The sequence below is a fragment of the Zonotrichia leucophrys genome, chromosome 2, assembly GCF_028769735.1.
Source record: "Zonotrichia leucophrys gambelii isolate GWCS_2022_RI chromosome 2, RI_Zleu_2.0, whole genome shotgun sequence".
In the NCBI taxonomy this organism is placed as follows: domain Eukaryota; kingdom Metazoa; phylum Chordata; class Aves; order Passeriformes; family Passerellidae; genus Zonotrichia; species Zonotrichia leucophrys.
In genome coordinates, this window is record NC_088171.1 from 46,387,433 (window position 1) to 46,403,775 (window position 16,343).

The window sequence follows — 16,343 nt, forward strand, 5'->3', positions numbered from 1 at the left end:
TGGTGAAGAGAAATGCTCCTTCTTGTAAAAGGAAAGTAGTAGCTCAGTAACTTCTGAACCAAGATTAGGTAACTTTTGATGTTTTGAAACTGTTGTCTAGAGATCACAAAAATGTGTACTCTGATAGCAGAGTAAAATTATCAGTACCTGTAAGAGCAGGGCAACCTCAGGTTATCAGCAGTGTAACTTTTTCCTCTGCTTAACATTTATCTACAAATGGTATCATTATGCAATAGAGATAACTGCTGAGCTCTGTAAATTATGCAGTAGTTTGAAACTGCTGCAGACTAAATAGCTACGTTAAACCTTTGTACAAATTCTAGCTCTAGTTGTCACAACTCATAGTGCTAAGTAATATATTTGTGTTGGCAAAGACTCAAGTAAGTTATTTTTTGGAAGAGAAGTTCTTTTGTCAAGTTACCATGTTCTCTTGGGGAAACTGAATCTATATCACTAAAATCTTTGTATCAAATCATGTTTTGACCAGTAGTGTTTGCCAACCAAGTTCATAATAGCTTTTTTCTGTGTTTGCATCCCCTTTGAAAGGTAGATTGTGTTAGCAAGGCAAGAAAATCAAATACTAACAAGAACAAAATTCAGATGAATTACAAAGTAGTTAAATGTATAGATCCTTTCAAAAATGCTTGTTGCATACAACTATTGAGAGTTTAACAGTGATTGACTAAATACAGAAGAGTTATAAAAAGTGAAGTCTTTGTTAATCTGAAATAACTTGTAGTGTACTTAAATTTCCTCAAAATATAGATCTGAGTGCTGTTTTGTCTCCTGTTTTATGTGTATTATGAGCTAATTTAATTCTTCCTGTGTTTCTAATAGTTAGACAAAAAAACAGTGGAACTGGAGAACAGGAAGAGTGAATATGAACTGAAGATGAAGCAAATAGATTGCTTTGTGGACTCATCTTCAGTAACATTTCCTCAGGTATGGCATTTGAGAGAAACATTTTCACATAGTTTGTAATTATTGATGATTTGCCTGCCAGAAATTTATTAATTTATGTCTCCAATGAAGTATTAAAGCATGTAATCAATACATAGGGAAAACCGTCCTTTACTAATAGTTTGTAATAGTTTGGGTTTTTTTCATTTGCCAGTGTCCTAAAACTCCTCCTAATTTTGATGTGAATTTGGCCAAGCTTTTGGAAACTCATGAGCAAGAAATAGCTGATCGAAGGGCCTCTGCAATAAATCTGGAGCACCTTGTGCATGAATTGAATGAAGAACGAAGAGCAAAAAATGATGAAATTCTAAGGCTCAAGGTACTATGAGTTAATCTCTGCTGGCAATTTGTAAGGTCAAAATGAGACAGACTGCAGAGTTCAGGTTTTTTTAGTGAGCTCTGCTTAGTAGTATGTCCATTAAAGCAGGAAGGCAGTTTTTGGTTTTCCCTTTACCTAGGCTGGGAACAATTGGGGACAACTTGCTTGGGATGTCTGTAAATCTCATTTTCCCAAGGACTGTGCTGGTTTGTGTTCATGATTGTCAAATGGTAACATCATTTTTGCTGCTGAAACTATTCTCAAAGTTTCTAATACAACTATAGGTGGAAGGGTATATTTGCCAGAGAACCATGCCTGTTTTCTGAGAAATACTTTTTGTCTTCCATTCTACTCAAAAATAAGTTCAGCTAGAAATGAAAATAGGAATTGCAATTTGGTCTTCGAATAAAATGTTTTGGAATTCACTTGCTTAGGAACAATTAAATGAGTTGGAGAACTTGCGTCAGGAAATGCAGACATTGCTGGAGAACAACAGGAGCTTACAGAGCCTTGTAGAAGCTCAGAGACCAAGCAAGAACAGGTAAAGTAAAATAAAACACAAAAATTCTCTCTTAACTTGAAATATTTAAGATAAAGTTTACAGGTTTTATTTGAAGTACAGTCTTATGTTGTTTGCCTATTTAGAGATTGACTCAAGCTTTTCTATGAAGATTATTTACTGGCTTGTAAACTTTATAACCCTTAAATCACAAGTTCTTAAATGCAATAAAGTTTTATAAAGGGAATGGAAACAATGTAAAATCATTATATGCATAGTAATTCCTGGGTATTATATATTGCCGTGTCATTTGTGTAGTTATGGATCCATTAGATAAGGAATGTCCAAATAAATGCAACACAACTTTCAATATAGACATAAATAAAATTTTAAAGCCTCCAGTATACAATTAGCCTTTGGTCTATTCAAACCACAACTACTATCAACTAAAAGGAGCAGGGAACTCTTAGTGCATATCCAAATTATATTCCAAGGTCCCAAGTCAGGAATCCAATAAGTGAGGAACATAAAAATAATGCTTTTATTGTGGAAAAATTTGGTCTAGAAAACCTACATAAACTGAAAACAAAGCCACAGAATCCAGTGTTCCATGGCAATGTAACCATTGTTGTTTGACTCTGATTTCCATTTCAATTCAACAATTTCAAATGTCTGTTGCAAACTAAGCAGAAAGCCTTAGAAACAGCATCATTGTTCAGTAACCTACCTGATCTGTTCACAAGATTTTAAGTTTATGAAAACAGTAGTTTTATTGTAATATGATGCAATTATAAAACTCTTAACCAATTAACTTTTTCCTGTATGGCACACTACAAGTGAGTTACTTTAGTTGTATGTGTTTTCTTATTTCCATCCATGTTGATTAAAAACTACCAAAATAAAAATTAGTGAAGTCTTTTGAATACAAGAAGCTTTTACCTTCTTGACTTGGCAAGACCACTAAGCAGTGATCCTGTAGGAAGTCTGCAGTCTCCATACACATGAACACTGTGAAACAATAAAATATGTACCTCCATCCCAAAGCTGCTCTTGTAGTCTAGCCCCAGCCAGCAGCCAGGCCCCACACAGCCACTCACTCACTCCCCAGCACTGGGATCAGGGAGAGAGAATTGGGAGAGCAAAACCCAGAAAACTTGTGGGTTGAGATAAAGGCAGTTTACCAGGGAAAGTGAAAGTCACACACACATACAAGCAAAGCAAACCAAGGGACTCATTCCCTGTTTCCCATGGGCAGGCAGGTGTTCAGCCATCTCCAGGAGAGCAGGGCCCCATCACACACAACACTGACTTGGGAAGACAAGCACCATCACTCCAAACATCCCCTCTTCCTCCTTTCCCCCCACTTTGTCATACACTGAGAATGATGTCACATGGTCTGCAATGTCCCTTTGGTCACTTTGGGTCTCCTGTCCTGGCTGTGCCTCCTCCCAGCCTCCCACACAGCCCCAACTTCCCAGCCAGTGTGGCAGTACGGAAGGCAGGAGAGGCTTTGGCTGTGTGCAAGCCCTGCTCAGCAACAAGAAACAGATCTCTACGTTATCAACCCTGTGTTCAGCACAAATCCAAAACACGGCCTCCTAGTGGCTGCTGTGAAGATGATTCATTCTACCCCAGCCAAAACCAGCACAGCTGTCTAACAAACACAAGTTGCATATTTATTATATTTGTAATTGTTTCTATTAAAACATTAATTTCTTTTTACTCAGATGAAAGAAAATGTATTTAGAAGTTTAAACCATTACAGAGCTTTTTTATGATGTTCAGTATTTTGAGTATGAACATGTGTGAAAATAACTGCACACATACTTACTGGTTTAATCTGGATAACATGTTTTTACAACTGGCTTCCTCTGTTTGTGAGAAACTTTTTTTTTTCTCATTCTTGAATTTCATAGTGATCAGAAACATCTTGATATTCAGTACCTTAAAGAGAAGGAGGAAGAGATTGCTGAAGAGAGACTTGCCAAGGTATATTATCCTTCTCATGTCAGTTGCTGTTGACCTGCTGTGAAGTATTAATGTGATTTTTTTGTTGGTTTGGTTTGATTTTTTTGTTTTCATGGCAGCAAAACGAACACCAATTTCTAGTGAATTCTAAGAGGCACAGCCTGGGACTTATCTCTTAGGATTTCTATCTTGGCCTAACACCAGTGAACTGGGTGTCAGATTTCACAATTAGCAAAAACGGATTCAGATCACTAAATCTGACTCATCCCCAGAGCTGGAAAGTGAAGATTGTGTCACTTGCTAATGTCAAGCCTCTGTCAAAGGGAAGTTAATGTCACAACAGAGGTTTTCCATGGATGTCCCAGACAGAAGAACCCCCTGTTAGAGCTCTGCTGTGTGTGTGGGCAGAGACACTGCTGTGGGTCAGCTGTGCTGGCATGAAATGGGAAACAAGTGCTTACAGCAAAGAGATGAACTTAAAGTGAGTATTAGAGATGTGAACTACTAGGTAGCAGGATGATCTGGAATGAGATATGTAGCATCAATTAAATAACAAATATTTTTAAACATATATATGTGTGTGTGTATTCAACATTAAGACTGCATCTAATGTTTTTGAACTTTTCCAGAATAAAGCAGTGGAAGAAATGCTGAAAATCAAAGCAGAGTAAGTCTAAGTGTTGTTCTTTGAACTGGAAGTTAGTATTAAACTAATTAATGACAGAAAAAAAGATACATTTAAGCAATAGAAGTCCAAAATCTGAAATTACAAAAGACATAATTTGGAAGTATTTGCACTTAAGCAAGATACCTTGAGTTCTTACTCTTTCTCATCAGTAGGTGGTAGTAGCACCTATTACTACATAGCATTATATCAGGTCAATACTTTAATGGGTAGAACCATAAAAACTTGAATTGGAAGGGATGTTTATAATTGTTTAAAGTTATTTATATGCAGTGAATTGCAATAGCATTCCTTTTCAAATGAAATTGAAATACTGTTCATTTCTTTATTAATATTTAAAATGTTTTATAATTTTAAACAAAATGTAATTATTTGGGGTTTATGCTATTTCTTTAAATTTCTGTGTTTCAGCTTGAAAAATGATTATTTTTTTTTTTTTATTAGAGGCTTTCTAAATTGTCTTTGCACTATTAGGCAAGTAGTCCTCAAAACTCAAGTGTTTTGTACCTTGGGTGGATAATAGCAAAGAAAGAAAATACTGAATCAGTAGATAAAAATTACTTTGAAAATGTCTGTCCTGCTGTTCTTTTCCTAATCTGTATTGCTTCAGGATATATTGTGGCTGAATCTCCTAACATAAGAGTTATTTTCATTTGATGGAATGCTTTCTATGTAAGTAACTTCTTTTAAGGAGGAAGGTAGTTCTTATGCACATGGTAATTTCAAAAGTAATTTGCATTCAATTTTCCAGAAACCCTAGTCTGGAAATTAGGGATTATTTTGCTATTTGATGCACTGATTTTACATTCCTGTCTGATCTCCAAAACACACTTCATAGTAGTGCTACAATGTGTCATACAGGCAAATAATGGACAGAGGGAAAACATTCTTTTCTCATCAAGAAAATGTCTTACCAAATGCAGCAAATGAATAATGTTCACAGGGCAGGTCTTAAACACCACACTTCAGTAAAACAAACTGGTGGCAGAAATTTCATGTGTGCAATATTTGAATTGATCTGTAAAATTACTCAAGTTCATAGAAGCAATAGACAGGCAGGCTGCTAAGTTTGATGGCACAGTTTAATATCCTGTGACCTCATTTGCTGAAAATGTTTTAATTCTATCAAAAGTGGTACTCATTCTCTTACCAGGCCAACCAAGCAGGCTCAGACCATCTGAAGTGCTCAGAGATGTTTCTGAGCAATGAGGCTGTCAGGGGGGGAAAACCACAGACAAACAAGCATTTTATAGAGGGAACCTATAGAGCAGCTGAGTTTAGCTGGAAAATTTACATTCCTTAGGTGAATTAATTCAAAGTGCTCTTGTAGGTGAAGCTTCTGTTTTCAGTCATGAGTGGAGTTGTATATCCAGGATTCCAAACAGCACAGTTCCCAAAGAGAAGAGCAGCTCCAAAATACTGCCTAGTTGATAGTCTCAAACACAAGACCTGTGAAGCAGAATGAATTTTTTCCTTTCTTTAGCACTAAATTCTAAGGGAAATACAATATCTCAAAATAATGCTTTTAAAGGAGCCTCCCTCCATGTCCAAGACTGACTTAGGAATTCAGTTGTATGACATTTTTGTTGGTTTTTAATGTTTTATGATTCTTTTACATTGGCAGATTAGAAGAGACCAAAAATATCCTCAGAATCCAAGAGAAAAGCTGTCGTGAAATGACTTTGGAGATGGAACGAACAAGGACATTGGAGCTCAAAGCATTTAATGAGAAAGAAGAAATTAGATCAAAACTGGAGGAAGCATATGAAGAAAAAGACAGGATTGAAAAGGTTACATAGCCATAATTTTTTTTGTTGTCTTCACAGCAGAATCTTATTTAGCAGAGGTACAGCTATTTTGTTTTGCAGTTTAGCTTTATTTGTGATGTTCTCTGCACTAGTGAAAGTCTGGATGCAGAAATCACTTAGTTGTACAAATCAAATGGCGCTCCTTTTTTGCCTTTTAGAGGGATGTAACATAGTGTCTAAGGAGACATAAGATAAACATGCATTTCCTGAGTGAACCAACTCTTGCATCATTACAACAAACTTGAATGTTAGTATGTTAATAGCTCTAAGAATTGCTTCTGAAAAGAGGAGGAGAGGCTACTGCTAAGAGGTACACAATGTATTTATTACTACAGGAAATAAAATTGCTGAGGAAGCAAGTTAACTCGCTTGCTGAGGAGAATGGGAAATTACTTGGTCATCAAAACCTAAACCAGAAGATTCAGTATCTTGTGAAACTGAAGAAAGATTATGCTAAACTTACAGAGGTAAGTTGCAGAGCAGATTACAGATGGAGTAATCTGCCTGACATAGCAAATAGCTAAGCTTTGAGAACAAAGACTAAAATTTCTGCTCTTCTGTTGGAAAGGAACAGAGATACCTTTGATCTCCATTTTACTTCCTCGAGTATATAGTGTATAAAACACTTGAACAACTCTAGATACTGCTTGTGTAAAAATACCAAAATAAACTGAGAATAATTTCCTTAATATATCCATGTTTTTTCTCTGTTTTACAGGAGACTGAAAAGCTACGAGTTGAAAACATTTTTTTGAAAGAATCAAAAAAATGTGACATTTGTAGACAAAATCAGCGGTAAGGACCCAAATAAAACTGCAGAGCCATATTTTTGAAGTGTACAGAATAAGCAAAAGTCAGTTGTCAAATTTGACTTTTGCTGTGGTTCTGGAATAATCAAGTATTCTAGTTTGTAGATTTTTTGCTGGAAATAACTCTAAGGGAATATTGTTATTCCAGCTCTGTGGGCAGCTTTTAATAAAATTTAACACCTTTTCGTAATCTTTTTCAACTTAAAAACCTGATTTTGTATAGATGCTGGGTAGATACTTCCTTGAAACTTCTGTACCTTACCAAGGAAAAGCTTTCTCCCTGGGAACACACCTGGATTTTTGTCTCCTTTTGTACTTTTATTCAGGTTCCTACTACTTCTGAAATGCTATATTTTCCATCAGAGCCAAAAATTCAAAAAGGACCATTTCTTTGTGTTTGTTTCTTTAGTTAAACATAGAATGATTTTCCTGGGTTGCTTAAAAATAATTTGCATATCAAACTTTGTTCAATACAGCATAAATATGAATTTAGTAACAGGCTTGTAAATAGTACTATAAATACATTTTTTGTTTCTGTTCTTTATTTGAAAATAAAATGCTTTTCAAACCTGTTTTCTGTTAGTATCAACTTAGAGCTCTATATTAGCACTGTAGGGTTCTGAGGGTTTTGCAACCATTTTCTTATCAAAGAAGTGAAAAATGTTAGGAAAGAAGATGTGAAAATATGCAGAAAATTTCACAGGAGTACACCACAAGTTCATTTAATTGCACTTAAAGATTTATTGCAAATAACTGAAATGTTTATTAGTGGAACACAAAATGTTGATTTCTATAGCAATATCAAACAAGGGGTTTTTTACTGCCAGTAATCCTATCATTCTGTTTTCTCTTTTGACCACAAGCACTGGGGCAAAAGGGAATAAAGAGGAAAGATGTGTCTGGTAAAGGGTAGAATATACCTAATGATTTACTACATCATTCGGCTGAGGGAAAGAAGAATTTCCACCACCTTACCTATTTTAAGCTGCAGATTTGTTTCCACTTGAGATGTGATGTGGAGAAATAAAATCTGACATTTAAGGAAAACGTGTTGGGGCGTGAGTAGAGGTGAGAGCTAGCACGGATGAGGAGCACACAGGCCAAGAGGGGTTAATCAAGGGTGTTTTTATTTGTGACTGCCATGTTCTACGTTTACAAGCATTTCTTTCCTGTTTCTGGACTATCGTCATGTCGGCAGCGGCTTCTGCCCTTTTTCTGTGTTGTACATGGCCACAGTAGGAGCTGCGTTGTGCCCCGGTCCCGTGCTTCCCCGTTCGTTTCCATAAATCCTTTGTGCACAAGCGAACGCGGCCCACGGGCCCTTCCCTGCCTGGGGCCCGCCCGCCCGCGCGGGGCGGCGCTGGCGCTGCGCGGGGCCGGGCCGGGCTGAGCCGGGCCATGCGGGCGGGGGCCGGGCCGGGCTGAGCCGGGCCATGCGGGCGGGGGCCGGGGCGGCAGCGGCGGCGGCCGCGGGGGGCCTGGGGGCTGCGGCGGCCGCCGCGGCGAAGCTAGCGCTGGGCCCGGGCGGGGAGGCGGCCGGCGGCACGGTAAGGAAGGAGCGGGCGGTGCTGGGTGCCCCGAGCTGCCGTGAGGCCGCCCCGCCGGCGGCACTCGGCGGTGAGCGGGAAGGAGCGCGCTGGTGCTTCCTGCGGCGCTCCCAGGGGCTGCCCGGGATTTGCCGGGAAAGGCAGGCGGGCTCCGAGGGCGGAGTCGTGACTCAGCCTGGGGCAGGGTAAGGCGCGGTGCCGACGTAAACAGCGCGGGGCGCGCAGCGGGGCTGGCGGGTGTGAGGGGAACGAGCGTGGTACGGGAATGCCCCGAACCAAGCCCAGCTCTGGGAGCTCAAATCCAGCCCTTCCACGTCAGTGTTACTTTAAAGCAGGATGTTAGTATGACTGAGCATCAAATGCTTGTTCTCAGCCCACTGTTTTGCTGATAGCAGCGCCCTTCTCTCATTTATTCTATCTCAGCTCGGCCCTGAGCAGAGCAGAGTGGTGGAGCCCTTGATTTCCTCTCTGCTTCTCTTTGGGTGTTCATCATTGGGGGTGATCTTTATCTGGGTCGTGTTTCTCAAAGCTCCGTGTGCTTGAGGTTACGTGGGAGTGTTCAGCTCCGAGGCGGTGTCCTTGCCTCCGGCAGTGACCCTGGCACAGCCACGGCAGAGGGGGACATGGGCACCGGGCTGTGTGTGAGTGGGGACGGGAGGAAGGCAGCACGCATGTAATCCTAAAAACACTTTCGGGAGATTCATTTAGGCACAGGTTGTTACTCACATGGCAAAGGTACAAAGGGGAGCCCACAAGGGAAGCTAGATCTGAAACAAATCCAGCCTTGCACAAGGGAAAAAAATTAAAAAAGAAATTGACCTGTGTGATCATTAGAGAGAGTTAAAAAGGCAAAAACTCAGTAGCTGCCAATCCTGTTGATCTCTTCTGAGATCTCAGAAAGGAGAAATAAAAAAAATATCCTGATACTCTTCACTCTAGTCAAAGAAAACCCAGATGATGCTTTGTACTGAGAGAATGTCAGAGCATGGAATTACTGAAAATGCTGACAGCATCTTTTCTGAGTATTTTTCTCTGTTGAAATTTATAAAAGTATTGCCCATTTTTGGGGAGGCAGGGATGGGGGGAGGTTGGTACTTCTTTTTTATTTTTTTAGTGTGCTGTGACAAAGTATCATGTCGTTGATGTGAAGTGTTGACAGAAGGCCAAGAGGGATTATCCCTCCCTTCTACTCAGCCCCAGTGAGGCCACATCTGGAGTTTTGGGTTGAGTTCTGAGGTCTCTACTGCAAAAAAGATGGAGCTACTGGAGAGTCCAGCAGAGGCTCATAAAGATGATGGAGGGATCAGAGCATCTTTTTTGTGAGGAGAGGCTGAAAGAGCTGGGACTGTTCCTCCTGGAGAAGAGAAGGTTCAGGGGGATCTTTTCAATGTGTACAAATACCCACAGGGAGGGCGCACAAAGGATGGAGCCAGGCTCGTTCCAGTGGTGCCCAGTAACAAGACCAGAGGCAAAGGGCATGTACTGAAATGGGCAGTTCCCTCTGAACGTCCAGAAACTGTGAGGGTGACCAGGGGTGTGGTAGAGTCTCCATCCTTGGAGACACTCATGTACTCCCCAGACATGGACCTGGGCAATCTGCTGGAGTGATGAGGTTGGTCCAGATGAACTCCAGAGACCTTTTTCAACCTCTGCCATGCTGTGTTTGTGTGACTGTTTCTTTTTTATGGGCAGATTTGTTTATTTTGGGTTTCAGGTCTGCTCCAGGTGACAATTATTAGTTAAATTAATCAGATTAGCTGTAAAACTAGCCAAGTTTTATGTAAATGCCATAATCTTCCTAGTAGCTTAAATTGCATGGGACTGTAGATGCATAAAGTATTTCAGTGCACTCGTGTGGCAAAGGCATTTCTGCAGAGCAGCCACGAGGTGACAGAGTTTCAAGGGGTTTTGTGTTGGAGGAAGAGCAACGGAAATCCCAAAATAAGTGGGATAGCAGCCATCACTTGTGCAGTGTGGAACACAGCAGCAAAAAGTGTGTTGACACTTCTAAGAGCTGATGCTGCAGGGTAGCAGGATACTCCACAGCACCACAGGGATGGATTTCCTGGCCACAAGGATGTGTTGTGGTGGCGCAGCCTGAGAGCAGTGTGACCAGGAAGGGTCATTGCACTTGAACAAAAGTTTTTCTTTGCTTTCTCCGCTCCCCTGCCAATCTTCATCTAAAATTACTTCTGCTACTTCAGGAGTGATTCTGGATTATCTGAAATGTACACTGAAATTAATCTTTGCTTAGAAAAGCAATCAGAACAGTAATCCTTGACTCATTGGGGTGGCTCAGCTGAGTCTGTAGCAGGGGAGGAATTTATCTCCCTCCTTCCTTGTGGGGAACACATGGGGATGTTCCTATCTCTCTGTCTGCGTACCATTGCAATGACCACTCTGCTCCCTGGGCACAGAGAAACTTGACCTTTCTCTGATAAGCCTTCCTTCTGGGCATGTGCCACCTGCAGCTGGTTTCCCTGGCTCTGCATTAGGAGATCAGAAGAAGCCATGGATTTTGGGTCACTTTTGAAGGTGGCATAGTTGCTGTGACGGTGGGAGCCAGCTTTGCTTCACCACCAGTAGTCTCAGACTAGCTCAAGTCTGGCCAGATCTCGGGAGGTCTCTAGTCCAACCTTTGCTTACACATGATCTTCTCCAGATGTTTTAAATACTTAGAAAGTCTGGGAAAGTCTGGGAGCCCATGACCTCTGTTCCAGTGCTTGATCACCTTTGCTTTTCCTTATTTTGTTCCATACTTCACTTGTTGCCTCTTGTCATATCCTAGTGGACCTTGGAGAAGAGCCTGGGCTCCATCCCTCTACACCCTCAAGCTAATAGTTGAAGGCAGTAATAAGAGTTCTTTAGGGGTTTTTTTGGTTTGTTTGTTTTTTGTTGTTTTTTTTTTTTTTGTTTTGTTTTGTTTTGTTTTTTTTGTTTTTTTATCTCAGCAGCATGGTCTCTTTCTGCTCCAGAAATACACTGGAGTTAGGTGAAACACAGAGAATTGTTTTCCCCTCTCATCCCCACTCCCAAGTCTGCTTACTCACTAGAGGTGTGTGGATGTACGTAACTCCCTGAGGAAAGTCAAACTGCCAGGTCATACCGGCAGAGAGTGAAACTGGGAGGCAAACCCCATCCTGTGGTTAGCCCTAACACAGCACAAGTTTTCTTCCTCAGAGGAGCAGTAGTAGCTGAACATGTACATCTCAGTACAAAACATCCACACAGAGTTTGCCAGGGTGTCAGTGGGAAAACAAAGTGATTCACTGGAGGGAATCATTCTGAATCTTTACTGTTGCCCTGATTAGTCGCAGAAGTTGGCGACCTTTGCCACAACTGGGGACAAATGAGGTCACACGCCTGCACCATCCCTCACTGGAGTGGAATTAGCCTCGGAGAGCTTGTGCCAGCCATCAAGTATGGATTTGCTTCACGTTGTTTTCCTCTTAACTTTGCCATATCACTTGCTTCAGAAAACTGTGGGCTCCCCCATTTCTTGCAATTAGTAATTTCTTCTTCTGAGTGGGAGCAGGACACAGTTGGTGCACAGTTGATTTGGGCACCTGGCAGGAGAACACTGCAGCCATTCCCACAGGGCAGGTACCGCCTCTGAGCTGTCCTTGTTGGTGGCCTCAAACCTGCATTTCTGTCTGCCTCAAGATGGATCCCACCGTGGACTGAAAGGTGGCAGGCTATGAAGCCATGATTGCTACAGGCAGAGACAAAGCTTTGCTTTCACTTGTCACTGTGAGAGTTGTGAGCTGCCTGCCTGTGATCTCCCTTGGTGTCTTCACATCAACTACGTGGTACCCAGGGGCTGGGGAGATGGCCTCAACTGCTTAAACGGGGAAGGGGTGGGGGGCACTGTGAATGGTGCTGGCTTTTTAGGTGCAGCTGTGCCCTTTTTTAGACTGAGGCAGTTACACATCTGGTCAGGTTGTCTAAGGAGGGAGATTCTTTCTTTTGAGGCCCTTGAATTCAAAATTGGTTTTATTGCTACTAAATGCTAGAGCAGAGACCCCGTCAGTAAACTTCCCTGCTCTCCAGTGAATAAAACAAGGCAAAAGCTACTCCTTATGGAAAACATGGCATGAAGCCACTCAGCTTGCTCTTTCCTCCCAGAGATCCTGCTCTCCCCTCACTGCAGCACTAGGGCAGGCCAGGTCCTGGGATCTCATGAGGACCAGTGCTTTGGGACCACCCAGGTCCTGGCTCACATTCACAGCTGGGTTCTGGAGCACACACAGTGCCAGCATGTATTGCATCTCTGGTGTTTGCCAGACTGAATTTGACCCTTTTCCATACATCAGGAGATAAGTGAAGGGCATTTATGGGCCTTGTGTGTGGCACCCCTTTGTGAGCTGGAGAGCTTTCTGCAGGTTGGCTTCTGGCATGGCAGCTGCTGCACATTATCCCAGCACTTCTCAGGTTGTAGTGTGAGGCTGGACTTGCAGCAGGACATGGCAGGCTCACGGTCTGTCCAGAGCTGTTCCCTTGTTTCCATTTCCTTCTGTGATTTAATATATTCATCTTTGTGTAATACCAGCCGTAATTCAGTTTTAAAAGCCCACACCATTAGGTTTGGCTCCAAAGTGTGCATGAATTATTGAAGTTGAATAAGTGGAGGATGAAAATACACAGTTTTCCATTTTGTCCTGCAGCTGCCAGTATTGCTTCGCCTCAGCTGCGTTGGCCTGGTGTTTGTGTGCAATGCAGTGATGTGGACAGTCTTCACAAAAGCCTTGCGACTCTCCTCCTCCTCAGCTGCTGCCTCTGTGACAACAACAGCCTCCAACTTCATCTTTTCAGTAAGTAGACCCCTTCCCCAGATGCTGAAGCCTGAGGAGCACAGCCAGGTGGGAATGCCCACACTGGTTGTAACTCATCTCCCAGTGCAGCCAGCATCTCTGGCCACAGAGGGAGAGTTACAGGCAGATGGGAAATGCTTGTGTCAGGCTTCAGCTGCTCTGATAGCTGTTCACAGCACAGGTGGTGGAACTTTCCTGGATGGTGGTGCAGGAGGAAGGGTGCTGCTGCATACCTTGCAGCAGCAACACAGTTGACTGAACTGATTGCCAGTGGGAGCTGGAGCTGGGAGCTTTGCTTCATTTTGCTTTTCCTTTGCAGCACCTCACTTGTGACAAGCCAGAGTCACCCTAGCTGGGTCTGAAGATGCAGCACCTCTAGTGACAGCAAGAGAGTCTTTGACCCACGGGTTTTTTCCACGTGCTTTTTGCTCTTGACAGCAGTTCACCTTGTTTCTGTGCTCTAGCTGGCAGACAGGTGGTGTCCAATAATCAACAGTATTAATAAATGCCCAGTCAGTGGGAAATTTGGCTCCTGAGAAGTGCTGGGAAGGCAGCAAAGTACATGTGCATCTGTTAAATCCTTCTTAGGGACCCCAGTATAGCTGTGCTTTCTGGCTGCTGGTGGAGTTAGTAATCTCCAGCATCATCTTCAGCAGCCATTCCTGTTGGTCATCCCAGTAGGAGTTTCCTCAACCAGGTCTTTTCCAGGGCTGTCTCTCCCAGAAGTCCTCACAGCTCTGGCAGCACAAGAGGCCTTGGGGCAGCTCGGCCCAGCAAAGCTTTGTGTCTCTCTTTTCCTTCAGGCTATCCTGGGAAGATTGCTCTTCGGGGAGACGTGGACACCTCTGTGGTGGGTCGGCCTCGCCATGACAGTCTGCGGGCTCATGCTGCTGCACACGGCTGCACCCCAGCTGGTGCCAGTCCCAGCAGAGAAGAAGGAATGATAGCTGCTGCAGGGGTCTCAGTGCCATGCTGCCCCTCACCAGCCCCTCTCATGACAGCACACCCAGTCCCCACCAGCCTCTGAACACGTCAGCCACCGAGGTGCTAGCCCCTGTTCAGTGCTCGTCTGCTGACTTGCAAAATCACATTGGTAGCATCTTTCCTGGTGGTGGTATGGTGGCAGTGACAGCTCAGAGGGAGCTGGTCAACTCTGAGTCAGTATTGTGAAAATCGGGGCCAGAGGCTTATCAGCCACTCCTCCTCTTCACACCCTGTGGCTGTGGAGCTTTCCCAGTTAGGGGAATGCTGAAAGTAAACATGGTGGCTGTGGAAGGTGCTTGTGCATCAGTATTTTTCCATGAAAGGACCTATTCCAAAATAGAAGAGTGATCCAAATTGGATGCTGAAGGCAGCTGTTACTTCTGCTCTGCTGTTCCTGACTTTCTGGCTCTTGAAATGGTTCTATGCCCACTGCTACCTGTAAGGCTGTGGAGGCTTTCATTAATTCCTTCAGCTTCCTCCATCAGTCACATACACCCTTGGACTTGCCATTTGTATCTGACATCTAGAATTTTCATTTACCCATTCCTGACATGTTAGTCACTGTAAGGTTGCTGCTCTTCCCTTTAAACCCTTACCCAGAATAGGGTTTTGATCACCATTCCTGCTTTGTGTAGGTTAAACTAATTTTGGGACAGTTCAACAGGCAACCTGCCTTCACGTGGAGTGTCCATGCTCAATACATCCCTCATCCCCACTCAAGTTGACAATTGCTTTAATGTTTGGTAAAAGGGAGTTTCTCATGCCATGAGATGCTTATTCCCATTGATGTAATGTGATCAACCAGATCACTAGTATCTGCTAAATTTTGCATCAGTGATTACTCCAGGTGTCAATTTGGTGAATGTGTAATGAATCATCATTTGTAAGGTATTGGCTTAATTCTCCTGCCCACTTCTTTTTTTTTCCTCCTTGAAAATTCTTCAGTTGGAATTAACAAATAATCATGCCTATAAATCTGTGCATCATGGTGGTGATATTGCTTGCTTGCTGTGGGCTTGCCAGGTTGTCTCTGTCATCTTGTAATGACAGAAGGTGAGTCACGGTTGTGGCATGTGCAGAAAACCTAAGGACACATCTCTGTGAGCATCTGTATCTGAACCTGTCAGGTCTGTCGTGACTGGCAGATCTGTGCTGTATCAAGTGTAAAATAGACTTGTGGAGGGAAATGCCACTGGAGTTGAGTTTGTGCCTTCTTTGAATCAGAAGAGTCGCTGTCTCCCAGAAGAAGCCAAGAGCCATTGTGTCTGTTCCCTGCCTTTCTAGCTTACCACATCTGGCAGCCATGTCCCAGGAGGGGCAAAACCTTTGCCTCTCTCCTCAGTGTGCTCTCAAGTCTTCCTGTCAAAGAGGGGAGCTGCATATGTGGGGGAGAGGGCAGAGTGCTCTGAGTGCCTTCCCTCCCTGCCACCATGGGTCTTTGCACCTAAGGAGCTCTTTGGGTGGCAGCAGTGGAAGCTGGGACCTAACACAGGGACCTCATAGGTCTGCAGACATAACAGCCAGGAGCCATGCATTTCTAAGTACATCAGGTCTCCTTAGTTCTTCATAGATAATGGAAAATTAATGAAGCCTGATTTATTTGCCCTTGTTATTAACCCTCAGCCAGCTGTAAGCCAATGGCTGCCTTCATGCAAACAGCAGTAGAAGGACCAGGCACTCTGGTTAATTTGGCTGTTGTCCCATTTCCTAATAAACCATTTGGAAAGCTTTGTAACGTGGACTATCTCAAAGCTGACATTTCTTTATTACAGTCATTGTTGGAGGTCAGGGTTTAGGAGGTGTTTTTCCGGAAGTGGAACGTGTGCAGAAGGTGTGAGCAGCACTTTACTTTGCGGTGCTCCCTTTAAGGCGGGTGAATATAAACCAGGGCTGTAAATTCTCTCATAAATACTTGAAGGTGGGAACGGAAGGAAGTTTTTCACCAATTCCCAT

At 42.9% G+C, this 16,343-nt stretch overlaps 2 protein-coding genes across 2 annotated transcripts in view; both read left to right on the forward strand.

Annotated features, from left to right (window-relative positions):
- Positions 1-7,620, forward strand: part of KIF15 (kinesin family member 15) — a 33,917-nt gene extending 26,297 nt beyond the window's left edge. Inside the window, exons 28-35 of the mRNA XM_064703363.1 lie at positions 838-942; positions 1,115-1,279; positions 1,714-1,820; positions 3,695-3,767; positions 4,376-4,413; positions 6,056-6,221; positions 6,575-6,706; positions 6,958-7,620. Coding sequence (XP_064559433.1) covers positions 838-942; positions 1,115-1,279; positions 1,714-1,820; positions 3,695-3,767; positions 4,376-4,413; positions 6,056-6,221; positions 6,575-6,706; positions 6,958-7,038 — 867 coding nt within the window. The 3' untranslated portion in view covers positions 7,039-7,620. The remainder of the gene's footprint in view (positions 1-837; positions 943-1,114; positions 1,280-1,713; positions 1,821-3,694; positions 3,768-4,375; positions 4,414-6,055; positions 6,222-6,574; positions 6,707-6,957) is intronic.
- Positions 7,621-8,481: 861 nt separating this feature from the next.
- On the forward strand, positions 8,482-16,129 carry TMEM42 (transmembrane protein 42). Its single transcript, XM_064704843.1, has 3 exons — positions 8,482-8,595; positions 13,260-13,406; positions 14,210-16,129. The coding sequence occupies exons 1-3, from the start codon at positions 8,482-8,484 to the stop codon at positions 14,348-14,350; spliced, it is 402 nt and encodes a 133-aa protein (XP_064560913.1). The 3' UTR covers positions 14,351-16,129.
- The last annotated feature ends 214 nt before the right edge of the window (positions 16,130-16,343 follow it).

Bases quoted from the DNA above. Each gene is read 5' to 3' on its own strand.
- TMEM42 (XM_064704843.1), top strand. From the start codon at position 8,482: ATGCGGGCGGGGGCCGGGGCGGCAGCGGCGGCGGCCGCGGGGGGCCTG. The intron at 8,596-13,259 runs GTAAGGAAGGAG...TTTGTCCTGCAG, and splicing joins GGGAGGCGGCCGGCGGCACG to CTGCCAGTATTGCTTCGCCT. The intron at 13,407-14,209 runs GTAAGTAGACCC...CTTTTCCTTCAG, and splicing joins CCTCCAACTTCATCTTTTCA to GCTATCCTGGGAAGATTGCT.